Source organism: Prunus avium, chromosome 1 (assembly GCF_965620075.1).
Source record: "Prunus avium chromosome 1, drPruAviu1.hap1.1, whole genome shotgun sequence".
Classification (NCBI taxonomy): domain Eukaryota; kingdom Viridiplantae; phylum Streptophyta; class Magnoliopsida; order Rosales; family Rosaceae; genus Prunus; species Prunus avium.
The window spans coordinates 9465495-9484582 of NC_142284.1; the positions used below are offsets into that span (position 1 = coordinate 9465495).

Here is a 19088-nt window from a genome sequence, read left to right on the forward strand (position 1 = left end):
ACTGGGGCGTAAAGGAGCTGGAGAGGCCAGCGGTACCTGCGCTCAAAGTACAGTTTGGAAGTCAGTTTGGCACGTCGATGCTCCGCCCAAACTCAAAGCTTTCATTTGGCGTGGTTGCTCCAACATTCTAGCGGTGAGTAGAGGTGTCAAACGGGACGGGCCGGCCCAGCACGGCACAAGCCAAGTCCGTTTAAATGAGGCACGGCACGGCACGAGCACGAATACTAATGGGCTGTGCTCGGCACGGCACGAAAACTTGGGCCGGGCCGGGATCAAAAAATAGGTCCAATGGACCGGGCCGGCCCATGGCCCGATATGGGCCGGGCTTGGCCCGAGCCCGCTTCAAGCACGGCACGAGCCCAGGCACGAGCCCGAGCACGGCCCATTTAGCATTTTTTTTCTTCTCAAAAAGTCAAAATGCAATAATTTGACATCTAATGTCATTGTTTATATGTTTTTTTTTTTATAAAAAAATCATAACCATATATTTGATGTCTTTCATTTTAGGGAAATTACTTGGGTCCTTAGTTAATTAAACATATCAACTACAAATTAATTAAACAACATTGGACTTGATATCTAATCAATACATATGATATATACGCTTCTCTTATAATCAAAGCAAAACATTTCTTCACATATAAAATAATAAGTTGTTTAAAGATGAAAAGTTCAAGTGGACTTTGTGGAGTTGGACACTTTTTGCCCTCCGCCCTTCATATTGTTTGGATGTTTGATGATTAATGTTTTCAAATAGTTTATAATTTCTTGCCTCTAATTATATTTTTAATGTTTATAATTTGAATTATCTAGTGGGAAAAAAAAATCAAGCGAAAAAAATTCAAATTAAATGGGTTGGTTCTTGGGCCCGAGTATGGCACGAGCCCGGCCCGGCCCGTTTAAATATGGACATGGGCTTTGGGCCGGGCCGGGATCAATGATTTTATTAAATGGGCCGGCACGGCACGGCCCGATAAATTAAATAGGTCGGCCCAGCACGGCACGAAAATGTTAAAAGCATGAGTTTAAATGGGACAGGCCGGCCCGGCACGGCCCGTTTGACACCTCTAGCGGTGAGGCATAATTTGCGTAAGCGACGGGTATCTTGCACCGGTGAGTGTGGCCTGATCGGTGCATATTTACATATCATTTTGTACCCTTCTAGCTTATGATTTGGTTATGTTTTTGAGTTAAACTTGTGCTTTTAATCCTTTTTGTGTTTATCTTTCAGTTCATTGAGCTTTAGGTAATAATGAGGGCTTTGGATAGTAAATGATGCAATCCATGCATGTTAGGGCCTAATTTGGATGAATGGATGAAGAGCTTAAAGACAAACTCAATTTTGGCTACAGTCCCCTGCCAGCTCAGTTTCATAGGTCATATTGCAAGCTTTGTTTCAGCAACCTATATAGCTCGGATGAGGCCACATTCTTCATGAAAGTTGTTCCAATAGGTGTGTAATATAACATATCCAAAATTCAGCCCCATTGGATAAATATGGAGTCTGTTACCTAGCAAACACAGAGCCATGCTCAGGATGGATTTTATCAGCGCGCAAAATGAGTTAGCAATTTGTTTTGGCCTTAACTTCCTCCTCCGACCTTGGATTGGCCCAAATGATATATGGCTGGAAAGAAGACATTCTGAACTTCAAGTTTGAGTGCTTAAAGTCTTAATTTGCTTAAGGGAAGCCCAATTCGTAAGCCCTTGAAGTTGCTGGTCATGCTGACCTCAGGATGAGCTATTATTTCTGGTTGGAAGCTTGGTCATGGTGACATGAAGATGAGCTAGGGCTGCTGGTGGGATTTATTAGTGAAGTGCATCAACTATTTCAGATTTTATAATGGAAGTGTTGTATGCATTAGTGAAGTGCATCAACCATTTCAGATTTTATAAAACAAGTGTTGTATGCATTAGCCATACTTAATTCAGATTTTCAGCTTCCTTAGGCCTATATATAGTGAGGTTTCCCAAGCTTGTAAACACACCCCAAGGGGGGGAGCTCTCAAACACTTCTCTAGAGCTCCCTTCCCTTCTCTCCCTCAAATTCTCTTAATTTTGCTTTCTAGTTCTCAATTCTAGCTTTCTTTAATGTTTTCTTAGTTGTAATTTATTTTTCTTGTAATGTACATTCTTTCTTAAGTATTCAAGTTTAATTAGTTTCCAAGTTTCAATTATGGTTTTTGTTCTTATTCATTATGCTTATAAGTTAATATGCTAGTTTGAATGATTGATCACCATTTAGGCTTGCATGTTAGCTATCTTGGTTTGAATTAAGAGTATACACCATGCTTTAATTCGAATTGAACTATGAATAGGAAGAGTATGTATGGACATTCGACAACAGGGATTAGATACATGCTTGGTTGTTTAAAATGTTCTTCTACGCTTAATGGGTTCCTAATGCTTAATTTTAGGTTAGACAACAAATGATCAAATTAGGGAATTAGGAACACAAGGTTATGACCACACACCATGGCTTAATCATACTTTAGCTAGAATCAATCCATTAATCTAAATTGAACTTGGGAACTTATTTGCTTGAGTTACTTTCTTATTTTCTTCCTTCTTTCATGTTCTTTGTTTTTGTTTCTGTTTTGTGTAGGAAAACTGAATTGGATCATTCAATCACCAATCCCTGTGGAATCGACCTCGCACTTACATACGCTAAACTACCAACGGTTTGTGCACTTGCGAGTATCACAAGTTGAGGATGCAGCTGAATCCATTTTGGTGCAACTGTATCTACGCAACATGGCCTATGTGGTCTACATGATGAAGCTCAAGCTCATATTTTTTTTCCAATGTGACTTTGCACGTGCATTCTAGTTTGCAAGCCCTCTCCAACTGGACGTGACCAGGTTAGCAGGTGAGGATTTTATTTCTGCTTGGCGATATATGGTGATGACGCTCAGCTCATCTGAGCACGCAGCGGAGGCAATCCAGTGGTTTGTTTTTGGGCTGTGGCGAATCTGGAAAACCAGGAACTTGGCTGTCTTTGAAAGTGCAAAAGCTGATCCCATTGAGGCTACTCACCTCTTGCTTAACCAAGTCACTGAATACCGTGCTGCTAAGCAGGAGGTTCAGCCCCAGCCTCATCAGGCCATCAGCAGCTCTATGGCCCAGAGCTGGTGTATACCTCCGCCGAGTCTTCTCAAGGTGAACTGCGACGTCGCATGGTTTGCTCAACTCTTGCGGGGAGGAGTCGGCTGGGTTATCAGGGACAGCCATGGTCTACTGTTATGTGCTGGTGGTGAGGGAGACCTTCGTGGCTCCTCCGCTCTATTGATGGAACTTCTAGCTATTCGCCACGCTCTCAGTGCATGTGCCCACTTCCAGCTCACACACGTAATGGTGGAGTCGGATACCCAAAGAGGAATCTCAATGCTCAATGGTCAGGCTACTGTAGATTCCGATCTGGAGGGAATTGTCTTCGATATCCAGCAGTTAGTGGCTACTTTTTCTCAGGTCTCCTTTGTGTTTGCTCCTAAGTCCTGTAACCGAGTTGCCCATACTGTTGCTGGTTTCGTTTCTAAACATGGGGGTAATCATGTTTGGGATCATCTTGGAACTGACTGGCTTTTTAATATTCTAGCCTCCGATGTAAACCTTACTATTCGTTATTAATAAAATCTTCCAGCGGTTTTGAACCCAAAAAAAAGAAAAAAAAGAGAGAACCAAAATATAATGATAAAAACCAAAATATCAAAAATAATTATTGTATTACAGTATAAACTTATTAATATAACCTACATTTGGATAAATAATTGCCCATGTTGTTAAACCAATCAGATCTCTATCAATTGGTAAGCAATAATTCTTTTTAACCCCTTTGTGAGTAGTTGCAATGGCTATGTGGGGCTTTTGTATTTGTATTACCCTCGTGACGTAATTTATTAATGCAATCTCCATTTCGTTTAAACAAAAAAAAAACTTATCATGTTTTTTTTTTCTTCTCTGTTTTCTATGAGCAGATCTTCATAAAAGAAACTAGGACAAAGCCCAAAGATATACAGAGACAAACAAAGCCCAGAGAAAGGTGGGAGCTTCATTGCATAAAATTAACAACATTACAATCAGTTAACGCTTTTAATTACCAAGAAAATAGAACCCCAAATTAAAGAAAAGAAATTGACAAAATGGTTTACTATGATTGATCTTTTGGATCTGGTAGCAGCTCCATCATCATAACTTGTATTTCACTAGGGTTTTTCTTGGTGATGACTTGCTGGTCTGCAGTTGAGCTAAAAGATAATTGCTCTAAATTGGGAAGGAACAAGTTTGCAAAATCAAGATGGGCAGGGTGAGCTGTGTACTCTGCAACACCCTCCACACTCTCAAAGGTTGTTTCAAACACATGAGTGTACCCTTCCAGCTGCTTCTCAATGCTCAATTCATTTCCCCTGATTAATCACAAAACATCAATTAATACATAATTAACTAGTTAATTAAGCAAATTGACCACAAATATGTATCATTTTCAGAACCAGGAAAGCCAAAGTGGCCCAAAAAAATTAAGAAAAAATCAGCTGAGAGAAGAAAATAAAAGAAAAAAGGAAAACAGAGGACTCTGTTTTACCAGTGGAAGGTCTTCATGGGGTCAATGAGATTGACTAGGTTGGCAGGGCCTTGGATCAGTTGGTCAATCTGGTTCTCTGAGGTTCCTTCTTTGAATTTTGCTAGCAATATATTCTTACACCTCCCTTTGCTTCCTCTTCCATCTCTGTGTCTGTGAACTGTGATCTGCCTTCTCCTTTTTAAAAACTCACAGTCCTGGTATAATATAACTATTTTGTCTCCTCCCAAAAAAAAAAAAAAATTTGGGTCTGCTTGTATAATATACCCACTAATCTAATAATTTAATTATTGAATAATGGGTTTGCAGAGGTCATATTTTTTGAATCTTTCATACCAACCTGTGTGCTGTAGTTTTGTGTTTGGTGGGCCATACCACCGAGGGGTCTTTTGGCATATTCCTACTATACTATTAAACTCCACGTGTGAAAACATGTATCGCCGAGCAGCTATACTATTTTTTTAAAAATAACCTTAGTAAAGCCGGGCGGATATACTATTTTAAATAAATAAATAAAAATACCCTCGTATAGCCGGGCGGCTATACTATTTTGAATAAAAATAATAAAAACCTGCGTATAGCCGATCGGCTATACTATTTATATATATATATATATATAAAGGACCCGCCTAGTGCGAGGCGCCTATGTGTGAAAAGAAGTAGAGCCGCGCGGCTATACGTTTTTTTTTATATAAAAAATAGTAGTAACGCCGAGCGGCTATACTATTTAAAATAATAAATAAATAACCCCGAGTATAGCCGCTCGGCAATACTATTTTATATAAAAATATATATATAATAAAAACCCCGGGTATAGCCGTGCGGCTAGACCATTTATAGGAAAAAAAAGGGGTTATTCGCAGCAATGGTCCCTCAACTATACCCCAAGTTACACTTTGGTCACTCAACTCAAATATTAGTTGCAGAGGTCACTCAATTAGGTATTTTGTTGCACCGTTAGTCCTACCGTCAATCTCTTAATAATCCACCATTATATTTTTCTCTGTTATTCCCATCTCCCTTCAATCCATTACCCATATCCTTTATTTTCAGTTTCTATCATCTTTCTCATATCAGATTCATATTATAACCCTAAGTTTCAATCTCACCCAAAAAGCTCACAAATTGTCTTTGAGATTGATGGTGACCAAGAGGGGAGGAGCATGAGAAACTGAAAAGGTAATCAGATTTATAATTTTTTCTTTATATTTGTTCCTACCCAGCAAACTATTGTTTCAATTCAATTTCCAATAGGAACAAAACGCAGAGAGGTATAGAGTGGTAATCAGATTATTGTTCAGATTTTATTCTTGTCTAACTTGTTTTTTGTCTCTACGAAACTCCGCAAAGGATAATTATAGATTCATACTGGCACTCTAATTTGACTTTTCTAGATATCAAGCCGCTAACTTACAGCATACAGCTAGCTAACTTAATTTGGATTTGTTTCTAAGGCAAAACATCCTCTGCCTGGTGGAGATAATCTCCCAAGTCTCCTTATATAAGTCGCTATAAAACTGCACAATGACATCTACTAAACTTTTCTAACAAAATCTTGCATATATCTTATCATTGCAGATGTACATGAATCAGGTGGAGGTACGGAGTAGAGTTTCTCAAAGTGCTAGAAGATCAAGGATTTTTCAGTGATTGATTGTACTTTTAATGTTACAGTTTTTACTTTTTTGATTGTAAATGGTGCAGAGGAAATCAAGCAGCTATTTGATAAAGGGAAAGCATCAGATATTTGCACATTGTAATGGGATGGATCTCTTATTGGCTGCCTGTTTGGGAGGAAGAAGGCTACAGGAAGATTTTGTACCCATCCAAATTTGCTGCAACCATTTCATATGTTGTTTTCAAAGCTGATTTTGCTAAACTCATGTGATGAAGCTTGAAGCCAGAAGCTAATCTTAAGGGAAAGGGTTTAGTATTTTGAACAAACACTTAGTTTTAATGTATCTTGACATGTTCCCATTATTGGTTGTTGGAATGTTGGTTTGTAAATTTTTAATTTCCTTCATGATATTAAATATGTAATCAGAATTTTTTTGTTTTATATGGAGATATGGCTGCACTCTACATAAAATCATTTTATTTGTTGTTTTTTTTGCAATTGTATATAAACTAAGGGAAGGGGCCTCATTCAATTTATTGCCTAGGGCCACCGAAAAGTCAGGGCCGGCCCTGACACTAGCCACCAGCCCCTCCCCCACCTCTTCACCCTCCTCCACCATTACTTGAGCAAAATCCTCCCCAAAAAAAAAAACTTTGTTATTTGTGCAGAGCTTCTTCAACCTCAGCACGAAATTTGGGTTGAGGGCCGGGAGCTGCCAGACGAAGCCTCTATTAATACCAAAAAAATGCAAATTCACCTCTACACAAAAATCCTGTGCATTCACCTCTAGTCTTATATCAATCTGTCAGAGACAAATAACCCAAATAAGAAAAAACTAATTCACCACGAATTCAAAAGAGAAAAAAAAAATAGAAACAAAATTCTATAAAGAAAAAATAGTAAAGAAGCAGAGGGAGAGGCTTTAATCTCATACACCAAGTGAGTTTCTTTAAAAGAGAAACGATTGTATTAAAAGGGTGGATAAGGCATCCACAACAATTGATTTTTTTTTTTTTAAATAGCAACCACAACCAACCAAAAAAGAGACCACACGAAAGAATCGATTAAAAAAAACAAAGGAAACGAGGAACATAGATTCATTTAACTGCTACCACCAAATCCAACAAAATGAAAAAATGTTGTTTTATTTTTATTTTAGTTTATTGTTTTATTTGAAATGCTTTAAAAGAGTTTTTTTCTTAGGTCCTTAGACGTCATTTTACAAAGGGATAAATTTATCTTTAAAATTTTGAAAATAAAGTGGGTGGAAAAATAGGACAGGTGGGTGGAAATAGCAGCACTCTTTAATTATTGAATAATGGGCTTGCAGAGGTCATATTTTTGAATCTTCATTACTTCAATATCGCTCGTATCACTGATTTGGATCTAAATTAATTCATACCAACCCGTGTGCTATAGCTTTGTGTCTGTTGGGCCAAGCTATTGACCTTTGTTTTTTGGGTCAAACCAAGCTATTGACTTTAAAAACAATCGAGAGTTTGTTTATGAAATAAAATTTTGGGTGTGGAAATGCTACTACTTCATAACTACATGACTTAGAAGACATAAGAGTAAAAGAAATGGGTAAAATGCACACCGACCAAACTTCATCTTCCTTTGCCAAAATTCGACCTGGTTTATTAATGGTGTAATGTGGCCTAATCCTGTTTAGGTACAACAAACTTAGCACCATTAGACCACACGACATTCTTAGGTGGTGAAGTTGCACGAGATACATCCATTCCCAATTCAGGTGTAAAATGCATGAATACACTGTTTCTTCACCGAATATTAACCAAGGCATTCAATGACTAATTACTAACCTTGGAAAGACTTTGACAAACGTTGACCTCACTTGTAACACTTCTGTAGAACAAAGAAAAAAAGCTTCAAAGAAATTGACAAAAATGGGTTCTTCTTTCTTTAGCATAACCTCAATCTCCATAGCTTGCATTGCGCTAATGTCCTTCTTGGCTATGGCTCCCTCCCATGCCTTTGATCTAAACTCTATTTGCTCTGAAACCTTGAACGCTTCTTTTTGTTCACACGTCCTGAGTTCGGATCCCCGCGTGACGAAGTCACTTCTTCACAGCCTTGTCTATGTCACTGTAGATTTGGCAAATTCTAATGCCACAGTCACTAGAGACCACCTAGTCCAGTGGCAAAAACGTACGGACAATCCTCAGTTGAGGGCAAGGTACACATCTTGTTCCAGCAATTACAATGATGCCATTGCTGATTTCCAGCAAGCCAGGCAAAGTGTAGGGCTTGGTGACTATAGTGGTGTAAGAGATGCAGCATCTGGTGCCTTGGGAGAATTCAATGGGTGTGCAGAGAACTTCAGGCAGCCACCAGCTGAACCATCAACACTCTGGCAAGATACTCCGGATTTGTTAGATCTTTCTAGTATGGTTTTTTTTTTGTCTGAACCATGAGGTGGTCCTGGATGGGCCCCAACTATGGGTGGCACCTTTAAGCCTTAACCACAACCCAGACTATTCTAGTATGGTTTTAGTTATCTCTCGTATGCTGCTTCAACCATACTGATGCTTTTATGTACCCTTTTGAGGTCCTGGATGTCAAATTTGGTTGCTTTAAGAAATAACCATATGCAGCTCGTGCTTGACAGTTTCTATAGATTGGAGATTTTAGCAACAAAATATAAATTGGCATCAACCTCAATACAGAGTTCAAACAATCAAATGCAATGAAATGAAAATTTGAGACGCAAGCAATGACTTGGAACAACATTAGCTCATCTCTTTCATTATTGAATTTTACATAGGGTTCGTAAATCGGATAGAACAGAGCCAAATCAAACTCTTACATAGAAAATTAAGTTCCGTTCAGAGAAATAGCATGATATATGACACCTTTGATAGGCCTTCCAATTTAGATACGAACCGTAGTTGGTTTGTAATCGAACACGATGACTTTCTCCACATGGGAAAGGAACAAATTTGCAAAATCAACGTGGGCAGGATGAGCTACATACTCCGCCACACCCTCCATACTCTCAAAGGTAGACTCGAAGATATGAGTGAAACCTTGATGCAGGTTCTCGATGCTCACGTCCTTTCCCCTGATTACAAAACATTAATGAATAATTAAGAAGTTATGCAGACCACATATTCTACTGCTTGAGTAACAAAAATTAACTGCAACTTATCTAACTGTTGAGAAATCTTGGTGATAGCTTTAAGTGCAGGGGCACTGTCTGGGAAAATTCCATGGCCACACATGAACAAAAACTACAAAGTCGTGTCTAATAATCTATGAAATGCTAACGAAATTGTTCAGGTTAAAAGATTGGCATTTCAGTTAGATGCTCCGGTCTTGGGTCATAATCCTAAATGTTCTTGGGACGATACAAGGAACCACAGAGTGATATGCCAAATATGAAAATAGTGAACCTGAGTGATAAGAAGATGGTCTAGCATTTTGAGTTCCACGAAAAATAACAAAAATTTACCAATCTAATACAAATAACCCTTTTTTTGAAGACAAAAACTGCAGCTTTAACCAATATTTGATGCTTGAACCCCTTTCAAGCATCAAATTTTCAACAAAAGTTGCTATTTTTGAAAATTGGGTGCTAAGTTTTCCAAAAATCTAGCCTTTTGAGGACCCATCTGACTCCCACACTGATTCAGGAAACGCAAAGTGACACAAAAAATATAAGCTAAAAACTATGTTTTAAAATGAAAGATGGATACTGGACACAAATTAGGTGAATACACCACAAGATATGTGTATTTGGCTAGAACATAACTTCCCAGGTTAACAAATTGCGGTTAAAGACAGGTACCAAAATGCATCAAGTCTTTAAATTCAATCTAAGAATTTGAAATATGAATTACCAAGAAGATCTGAGAATTGAACTCAATATAAAACAGAGATTAGTGTGAAGAAAAATGGGAGAGGGAAAGGGTTGGGTAGTGGGTACCAGTGGAAGGACTTCATGGGTTCAATGAGATCGACGAGTTTTGCATAGCCTTTGGTGAGTTCCTCAATCTGATTCTCTGAGGTTCCTTCTTTGAACTTTGTTAACAATACATGCTTCACCACTCCCTTCGATTCCTCCATCTTCCTCTGTCACTTCCGTCTTCTGAATCTTCTCCTTTTTCTAATGTTTCTCGCTCCGCAGTCCACTCCACACCTACTTACTCAATGAAAAAGAAATAAAACGTACCAACCATTTTCTTTTTTCTTTTTCCTTTTTTTATTATTATTTATAAATTATAGGATATTTTTATAATCAGATAACGCACCCACCACAAAAACTGAGCTGAAAATACTTGCCTCCTTTCTTAGAAGTAAAAATTCCTACTTTCCTGCCAATTAGAGCACTTTTACCCTATCCCCTTTTGCCATGGCCTAGGCTCCAAAAACAACCTCCACCCAAGGAAAATTGCCATGGAAAGAAGCGGGCCATGAAACTAGGCAAGCCTGAAGGCAAGATTTGCATGGTCTACTGCCTGAGCAAGTTGACGTCATTCTAACATAAGTGTGATGTTAACGACCAATTAAAATACTAAAAAAGTTGAAAAAAATACCAAAAAATTCTGAATTTTTTTTCTATGAATACCTAGCCATGTTCTTCACTTCCCACACCAAAATCCATACAAATTCCTCTTCTCATATCCCATGTGAATATTGGTTGCCATGGCATTGGGTGGGAATGCATCAAAAAAATTAAGGCAGTCACTATTCACATGAATGGTGTCTGCCCTTACTTGCCCATACCCTTTGCCATGGCACAACGGGTGGAAGTGCTCTTACAGTTTGATATATGTGTAGAGATTTCTCTTTCTGTGGTTTTTATGAATTATTTTTGGGATATTTTATATATGTGTCAAATTGTGATTTGCATGAAGTATGAATACCTCCTTCCATGGAAAGAAGAGGAAAGCAATGCTAAAAAAATAAATACATAAATAAACGCTCTTAAGCACTTAAGTTTAACTTTTATTATTTACTAGCCTCTTCGCGCTTGCGAGAGGCTTTTTTAAAAAAAAATTAAATTTATTTTAGAATTGTTGGCACTAAAAACTGAACAGATGGAGATGAGTGCAACTTACAAGTGGGATGGACGATCGAGAGATCGATTGGATGTTGGATGCCGATTCTTCCTGTCCTTGGATGCCGATCCTGAATAGAAAGAAGTCGAGACTCGTAAGATCTATGGAACTGGTGTGAAACCAGCCTAAGACCCTCCGATGCCGAAGTAAGTTTGTTGTTTTAAGAGCTCTTGTTGTTGACCATATAGAAGTATAAAAGTCAAGCTGAAAAGTCTTACCCCTGTATTGTAGTGGAGGGGCCTATTTATAGAGGACATTTAGTATGCTCTTAGTGCTCATTTTCGATGTGGGACTCGTGAGAGGGCCTTCTGAGGTCGACACGAGTCTTTAGATATTTTGGGCGGGTACTTCGAGGTTGATTCTCTACAATCGGTAGGGGATGCCGATTGTAGACGAGTTGGGCTCGTAGTGGCTGTTCGCAGCTTTGAGACAATGCCATCGGTGGCCGATGCCGATTGTCCGAGGCCTTGGGTGCTTGGGCGAATTTATAAGAACCACGTGTCGTTGTACGAGTGGAGGGTCAGATATGGTACAAACAGTAGTCCCCCAAGTTGCCGATTGAGAAGCTTCTCGGTTGGGGACTTGAATGTGTATTCGGCATTCTGACCCGGACACAATGGTCCCATAATTGCCGATGGTGGTATGTAGTCCCCCAAGTGCCTAAGGGAGTGAGCTTGGATAAGAGACGGCATGATGTGCCGATTGTTGCAAGGGGTGAGTGAAAACTCATGAATATGCGGCTGCCGTTCGGCGCGAGATGTGAGTGAAAACTCATCGATGTGCGCCTACCGTTCGGCACGAGAGGTGAGTGAGAACTCATCAATGTGCGCCTGCCGTTCGGCACGAGAGGTGAGTGAAGACTCATCAATGTGCGCCTGCCATTCGGCACGAGAGGTGAGTGAGAACTCATCAATGTGCGCCTGCCGTTCGGCACGAGAGGTGAGTGAAGACTCATCAATGTGCGCCTGCCGTTCGTTAGTGGAGTTGTGCTCGAAGGTGGCTAGATCTGCCACGTTCGGGAAGTTGAAGCGTCTATGAGGATTGGAAGCGTTGCAACTGACGTTTGGTCTCCCCCATGCATGCGTGACACGTGTCGGCATGGCTGTGAAGAGCCGCGTCGTTTCGTATCCCGATGCTAAATCGGCTTTATAAATGTGAGGAGGAGACGAGAGTTCAAATACTTGGAAATTTTGAGAGAAAAGAGAGCTTGTGAGAGGCGATTTCCGGCAACCGTGCGAAGGCTGAGCAGGCGATTTCCGGCGAGGTTGAACAAGGCGGAGGCGATTTCCGGCGAGCTTGAGCCATCGTGTAAACAAGGTATGTTGCCGTGTTTTTATATTCCCATGGATCAAAGTGTTGAATTTCAAGAATTTATGTTTGAACAATGTATGAACGAGCATGAACACGCATGAACATAGTGTTTTTAGGAGGTAGAATAGGATTTGGATTCTAGCATAGCCCTTAGTGTACGTTCGTGTGTTGTTTGTAGATGTCAGATACCGAATCCGAGCGTAGGCGTAGTCCGAGGGCATACGAGGATGAGTCATCCTCGGGGAGTTCTGCCGAAGAGAGTGGGAGTTCTGAATCTGCTAGCTCTTCGAGCTGTGAGATAGTGGAGGGGGCAGGAGAGCGTGCCGAGGCTGGGGGCACTTCAACGAGAGTGCCTGGGGGTGGTGAGCCTTCGACTTCGGGTCGTGAAGCCGATGGGGGTGGCGTCTCTGTTGCCGTTCCAGGGGAAGGGGTGCTGACGGTTGTCAGGGGTAGGCAACGGATCCCGATGGCGAAGCCCACGGAACCTGTGTTCGGAGTAGATGACTTAGAGCCGAACACACTGACCGAATCCGAGTTGGCTAAGATTCGGTCGGAGTACAATATTCCGGAATCGGTAGGGATGCGAATTCCGGAGCCCTTAGAGTCGCTTAGTGACAATGACAAGGGGGTGGTCGTCTTCACGGACGTTTTTAAGCATGGCCTTCGGCTGCCGTTAAGGCATTCGGTGCAGAAGATCCTGGCGGCGATCGGTTATGCACCAGGGTAGTATAACCCAAACTTTTGGATTACGCTGCTCGGGACGATTACGGCGTTCAGCTTGGCTGGTGAGGGGGAGCCAAGCTACGAACAGTTCGCCCAGCTGTACAGGGTGACGAGGGCAAAGAGTGCCGATCATGGAGGGTGGGTTCAGTCCAACTGTCTCTCGACAGGGCAGCGTGGGCACTTTGTGGTGGGGGTGCCGAGCTCTCAAAAGACGTGGCGTAAGCGTCGAGTGATTGTCTCCGGTGATTGGGAATCGGCACCCGGAGTTATCGTTGAGAGGAGGATTGATTCCCCTTGTGGTTGCCCTTCTTGTTGTTGTCCTGCCGATCCCGGAAGTTGTCCTTCCGCTTATTTCGCTGAGTGGAAAAAGCAGGGACAGGGGGTGCCGTTCAGTAGGGGGCCTGGTTTGCCGATCGGTCGACAGGGAATCGGTCGTAGTTTTGCGTTGGAGGCTGATCGGTCGACGCCATTTTGTTTATTAGGGTCGAAGCCGATCCCTTGGAGTTGAAGTGCTCGGCCTTGGCGTGGATAGCCGCCTGTTTCATTAATTCGGAGTAGGTGGTCCAGTTGCTGCTGTGGACTAGATACTGAAACTGAGACGACCGAAGGCCGCTTTTGAAGGCGTGGAAGGCTGCCCTGTCGTCAGTTTCTGGGCATCGGGAATACTCGTGGCTGAACCTAGCCGCATACTCTCTCAACGGCTCATCGTCCTGCTGCCGAACGGTGTAGAGGTCATCGGCAGAATACAGGCGATCGGTCTGAATCATAAAATGGTTGAGGAAGGTTTGCTTCAACTGATCAAAGGTGTCAACCGTATCTGGCTCCATTCGATAGAACCAATTCAGAGCGGCTCCGGTCAGGGTGGAGGGGAATAGCAAACATTGGCCTTCGTCCGTCAGTCCTTTGCAACCCAAAGCTGATTGGAAGGTATGAATGTGGGTAACGGGATCTTCCACCCCCGAATAGAACGATATGCGGAGTGCTTGGACCTCTTTCTCGTGTCTGAATGTCCGGATTCGATTGGTGAATGGCCCTGGCTGCACCGTTCCCCATGTTGGTGTCCGAGCCTAGTCTTGTTCCTTCTCGATGCGATTCATCTTCTGTAGGAGGAGACGAATAGTCGGATCGGTAGATGGAAGATCGTCACCAAAGGGCTCGACCGCTCGGTTCTCTGTGCGTTGGTCAGCATTGTGACCTCGCCTTCCTTGGTCTGCCGTTCGGCTGGGGCTTTTCTCGTAATTTCCTTTTCGCCGATCGTTGTCCTGGTTCGATCGGTGGCTGTGGCATTGTGCAGAGGGCCCTGCCGATGAGATTGTGGTTCCTGGAGATGTTGGAACATAATCTGATTCGTCCGTCTCTTCCAGGCCGATCGCACTGTACCTCTGGCGTAGGGGGGATTTTGGTCCAAGTACCTCCAGGCGTGGATCGTCGAGCTTCGCCCGGACCTGGATGGGCGAGGACTGCCGTTCCCTCCGCCGATCGTTGATCCTCTCGCGGCAATCAGAGTAAACACGATATTCGGGATGGCGCTCCTTTGGAGTGGGCACGAACAGTCTTCGGGAGACAGTCGGTCCGTTCGCGGCCTGCTGCTTCCCTCTATCCTGGAAAGTGGGCTTTCGTACGCTTTTAAACGATTTTTCCTGCCGAAGCTGTGTGGTTGGTTCCCGATCGTTCTGCAACTGGGCGGAGAGTGTTTGTTGTTGATGCAGCTGCCTCTGGGTGTCATCCAGTTTAGAGGCGAGAACATTGTTGTGCTCCTGTATTCTTGCCATATCCTGTTGTAGGGTCTCCATGCGAGCCTCCAGGGTGATCGGTCGAGCAGGTGTCTGAAGCAAGGGAGCTATACTTGGCTCGCCACCGAGGCCGAGGATGGGGCCATCGGTAGGGAGGGCCGAAGATGGATTCATTTTTTGGTCTCAGAGTTCTTTTGTTTTGAGATATGGGTTGATCGATAAGCGTTTCCCACAGACGGCGCCAATCTGTTGGCACTAAAAACTGAACAGATGGAGATGAGTGCAACTTACAAGTAGGATGGACGATCGAGAGATCGATTGGATGTTGGATGCCGATTCTTCCTGTCCTTGGATGCCGATCCTGAATAGAAAGAAGTCGAGACTCGTAAGGTCTATGGAACCGGTGTGAAACCAGCCTAAGACCCTCCGATGCCGAAGTAAGTTTGTTGTTTTAAGAGCTCTTGCTGTTGACCATATAGAAGTATAAAAGTCAAGCTGAAAAGTCTTACCCCTGTATTGTAGTGGAGGGGCCTATTTATAGAGGACATTTAGTATGCTCTTAGTGCTCATTTTCGATGTGGGACTCGTGGGAGGGCCTTCTGAGGTCGACACGAGTCTTTAGATATTTTGGGCGGGTACTTCGAGGTTGATTCTCTACAATCGGTAGGGGATGCCAATTGTAGACGAGTTGGGCTCGTAGTGGCTGTTCGCAGCTTTGAGACAATGCCATCGGTGGCCGATGCCGATTGTCCGAGGCCTTGGGTGCTTGGGCGAATTTATAAGATCCACGTGTCGTTGTACGAGTGGAGGGTCAGATATGGTACAAACAAATAACAACCAAGGTGGTTGGTGTGAGTGGTTCGGCACTTTCATTCCTTAAGAGAGGTCAGGGGTTCGATCCCTGCTCTCGTACGGAGTCATCACTTTGGCCAACACTTTACCCCTTACAGGCCGATCCGGTGTGAGTGGGGATTAGTCTGGATTGTGGTTAAGGCTTAAAGGTGCCACCCATAGTTGGGGTCCATCCAGGACCACCTCATGGTTTAAGACCAAAAAAAAAAAGTAAATAACAAAAAAAGGTAAATAAATCAGAATAAAACTCTAAATAGTGCAATATAGGACTGTATTATTGCAAACTGATCGGGTCACATTACAAACACAACCCACGACTTACACACTATAGAAGTGTAGTTTCCTACACTATACAAGTTGGTAGTTTTTTATCCATAATCCCATGCACTTCATATCCATATATATATTTAGTTCATACATAATATGTCTGGGAGCCTAATTAAAGGGCTACTAATTAATCCCTTAATTAAGTAGTAATTAACCAAATCAAGCGGCAGATGGTGCACTCCTTTGGTCAACAGCATCGGTCTCCGATATTACATCAATGAAGGGTGGTCCAACCTTTACATGCTCGTCTGCCTTCACCACAATTTCATCATCATCATCATCATCATCATTATTCTTAAGATAATCCAGTGACGGGTCCTCATAAATATCCCACCACTTCTTCACCACCATCTTTATGTCTTCTCTCTCCATATTCTCTTCCTCTCCTGTGTACCTCCATGGCTTTGATCCCTGCACCAACATATTATAGTATGCGCAACATTCTCTTTTCAGATAAATATTTATATATCGCCAGACAGTCTACTTAGAGAACATTTTTGTATATGTATATAGATGAGATGTGTTTTGATTATCACATACCGCAGCACAGTAATGAACAACCTTCACTTGGTCAATGTCCACATTTTCAGGGTGGCGCCACAAGAAAGCCAATACAAGATTGTATACAGGTGGGATAGGCTTGTATACATCCTTGAAGAACATGTTCAAAAAGTCCTGCACATCATCAAAATTAATTTTCAAAAATCCCTAGCCGAGTTATAAGGATGAAATCAACAGAGAAAATACAAGCAGAGGATCGTATTGGATTATAATTACCTGCTCGGCAAATGAGGAAGGAGTGGTGACTTTGAGGGTCTCTAAGAGATCATAGTAAGTCAGAAGACGAGGCTCATAGACAAACATGCCAGCATTGAAGTAAGGTGGTGGTGGTGAGCCCAAGTCGGCTGGCCATTGAACCTTCTCAGGGCACTGCTGGCAGTATCCAATCTTATACTGAGGACTCTTACTCCATGTCTTCTCACAAAAGCAATCCATCACAGCATAAAAATAACCCTCCGGCATGTCGAAAAGGTGATCGATATTCTCAAACACTTGTATGTCTCCATCCAAGTATATCATCTTCTCATACTCCACAAACTACAAATGTATACATATACTCGAGTTCATTCATTTACATATATGGTACATAGTTAACTTGCATGATTGAAATGCACTCATGACTGGTAAATCAATCTATTAAGGGAAAATTTTCTCTTTCCAAATAGAGTAACATGTTTTATTTATTTAACAACACTATCGATGTACATGAGATTTGAACCCAAAATATGAAGTACAAACCGGAAGTTACTAAACCAAATGATCATGCATAATACTTTGACAAGTTATTTTGAAAAAGTGTTGATCCGTTTCAATAATCATGCGAAACTTTGTTCATATGTATGGTTTAAATCAGTGATCCGGTATGTCATGTCCTAAATACAAATAGGATGTTACTAAACCAAATGATCATGCGTAATAGTGTGATAAGTTATGTTGACAAAGTGTCTAGGTGGGACCCAAAAAAAAGTGTCGGTCGGTTTTGAACAATATGAATTATGCGAAATTTAATTGTGTTTATATGCATGGTTTAAGTGGGTGGTCCGGTATGTTATGTTCTGAAGTACAAACCGAATGTTATTAAATCAAATCAACTTGCGTAATAATGCAATAAGTTATGTTAACGGAGTGTCAGTCAGTAGGTTTGAATAACGAATTATGCAAAACTTAATCTTAAAGGTTTAAATCGGCAGACCGACATAAGATATAATATGTACCACTAAACAAAACAATAACACACAAGGTTTATTAGTTTGGTACCTCCCAAATACGAAGCTTTGAGTAGTTGATGACATAATAAGCCATGGAAAATTGGGTTTGGCTTTCAGGAGGGTAGACAGGCTCAATATGGCGCACAATGCATCCTTGAGATTCAAGAATCTGAAGATGCTCCTCAGGAACATCAGGCAGGACGGCCACCACAAGCGGGTATGCAGATTTGGTCTTCCTAAGGCCCTTGGCCAGGCCAACCACACCTTTCCAATAGTCTCCATTTCCAGCCAAGAAGGTCACATAGGCCCTCTTTGGTTCTTTTGTATCTGCAGCCGACATATCTTTGGATAAAAAAGAAAGAGAGAAAAAAACACAGAACAAAGCAGAAAATTATTTGAGAGGGGGGTTTTGGAAAGCAGAAGATCAAGAAAATTGGATGCTGAAGATTTATTGAGGATATTGAAGAAGTAGAGATGAGTTTATATAGAGGCATGAATGTTTGATGCGGTGGCATTTGATATGGGAAAATGCCAAGTCTGGAAAAAGCTTGAGTCGAGTGTACATGATTCTGTGTAACCTTTTTTTATTTATCAGCACCTACGTGGCAACAAAATAGAGAGATTGGACTGTTTGCATGAGGCTCTCAACTTTGAGATCCTGTTTCAGCACATCACTCACTCATATTTAATAATTATTTTATTTTTTATAATATTTGATCATATATATGTGCTGAAAGTTAGGGTTTGATACTAAATAATCTTTTCCTTAATAAACAGCAGAAATTCTTATTTAAGGATGCTTACCATATGTCATAATTTTCTTCTCTTTGAAGCTATGGTGTTGGTTCTGGCCGTTGAGGCTTGTATATGTACTGCGCTTATGACGTACATTTCCCTAACGTTTGACCCCAAAAAAAAGAAAAAAAAAAGGTTCCCCTCTATTTTTTTATTTTTATTTTTTTGTTGAGGAGAAGTTAATACGTACCGATCAGGAAATCATTATTTTTTTATCCTCGATCAACTTTAGGATCTTGAGTGACTAGGTTTTAGAGATTTTCTGATCATTTCGGGAATTAATTCCATAACTAAATATCGGAA

The 19088-nt window shown here is 41.5% G+C and overlaps 4 protein-coding genes, 1 long non-coding RNA gene and 1 pseudogene across 6 annotated transcripts; 3 read left to right on the top strand and 3 right to left on the bottom strand.

Moving 5' to 3' along the window:
- The first annotated feature begins 2904 nt into the window (after window positions 1–2904).
- On the top strand, window positions 2905–3627 carry LOC110751913 (uncharacterized). Its single transcript, XM_021952466.1, has one exon. It carries the CDS (start codon window positions 2905–2907, stop codon window positions 3625–3627), a length of 723 nt encoding a protein of 240 aa, XP_021808158.1.
- Window positions 3628–3985: 358 nt separating this feature from the next.
- On the bottom strand, window positions 3986–4972 carry LOC110751906 (stress-response A/B barrel domain-containing protein HS1 pseudogene; annotated as a pseudogene). The gene is made up of 3 exons (XR_015825662.1): window positions 4952–4972; window positions 4580–4851; window positions 3986–4403 (listed from the first exon to the last, which is right to left on the bottom strand). The product of XR_015825662.1 is annotated as a stress-response A/B barrel domain-containing protein HS1 pseudogene (transcript).
- Window positions 4973–5577: 605 nt separating this feature from the next.
- LOC110768255 (uncharacterized) lies at window positions 5578–6647 on the top strand. The gene is made up of 3 exons (XR_015833127.1): window positions 5578–5755; window positions 6155–6175; window positions 6281–6647. It is a non-coding gene; the product is annotated as an uncharacterized LOC110768255 (long non-coding RNA).
- Window positions 6648–8101: 1454 nt separating this feature from the next.
- Window positions 8102–8988, top strand: PMEI2 (pectin methylesterase inhibitor 2). The gene is made up of 2 exons (XM_021952442.1): window positions 8102–8605; window positions 8980–8988. Exons 1-2 carry the CDS (start codon window positions 8102–8104, stop codon window positions 8986–8988), a joined length of 513 nt encoding a protein of 170 aa, XP_021808134.1.
- LOC110752455 (stress-response A/B barrel domain-containing protein HS1) lies at window positions 8930–10369 on the bottom strand. The gene is made up of 2 exons (XM_021953115.2): window positions 10141–10369; window positions 8930–9276 (listed from the first exon to the last, which is right to left on the bottom strand). The coding sequence occupies exons 1-2, from the start codon at window positions 10278–10280 to the stop codon at window positions 9087–9089; spliced, it is 330 nt and encodes a 109-aa protein (XP_021808807.1). The 5' UTR covers window positions 10281–10369; the 3' UTR covers window positions 8930–9086.
- Window positions 10370–16148: 5779 nt separating this feature from the next.
- Window positions 16149–18500, bottom strand: LOC110752249 (galactinol synthase 2). Its single transcript, XM_021952862.2, has 4 exons — window positions 18040–18500; window positions 16999–17319; window positions 16762–16896; window positions 16149–16632 (listed from the first exon to the last, which is right to left on the bottom strand). Exons 1-4 carry the CDS (start codon window positions 18328–18330, stop codon window positions 16381–16383), a joined length of 999 nt encoding a protein of 332 aa, XP_021808554.1. The 5' UTR covers window positions 18331–18500; the 3' UTR covers window positions 16149–16380.
- Between the last annotated feature and the right edge of the window lie 588 nt (window positions 18501–19088).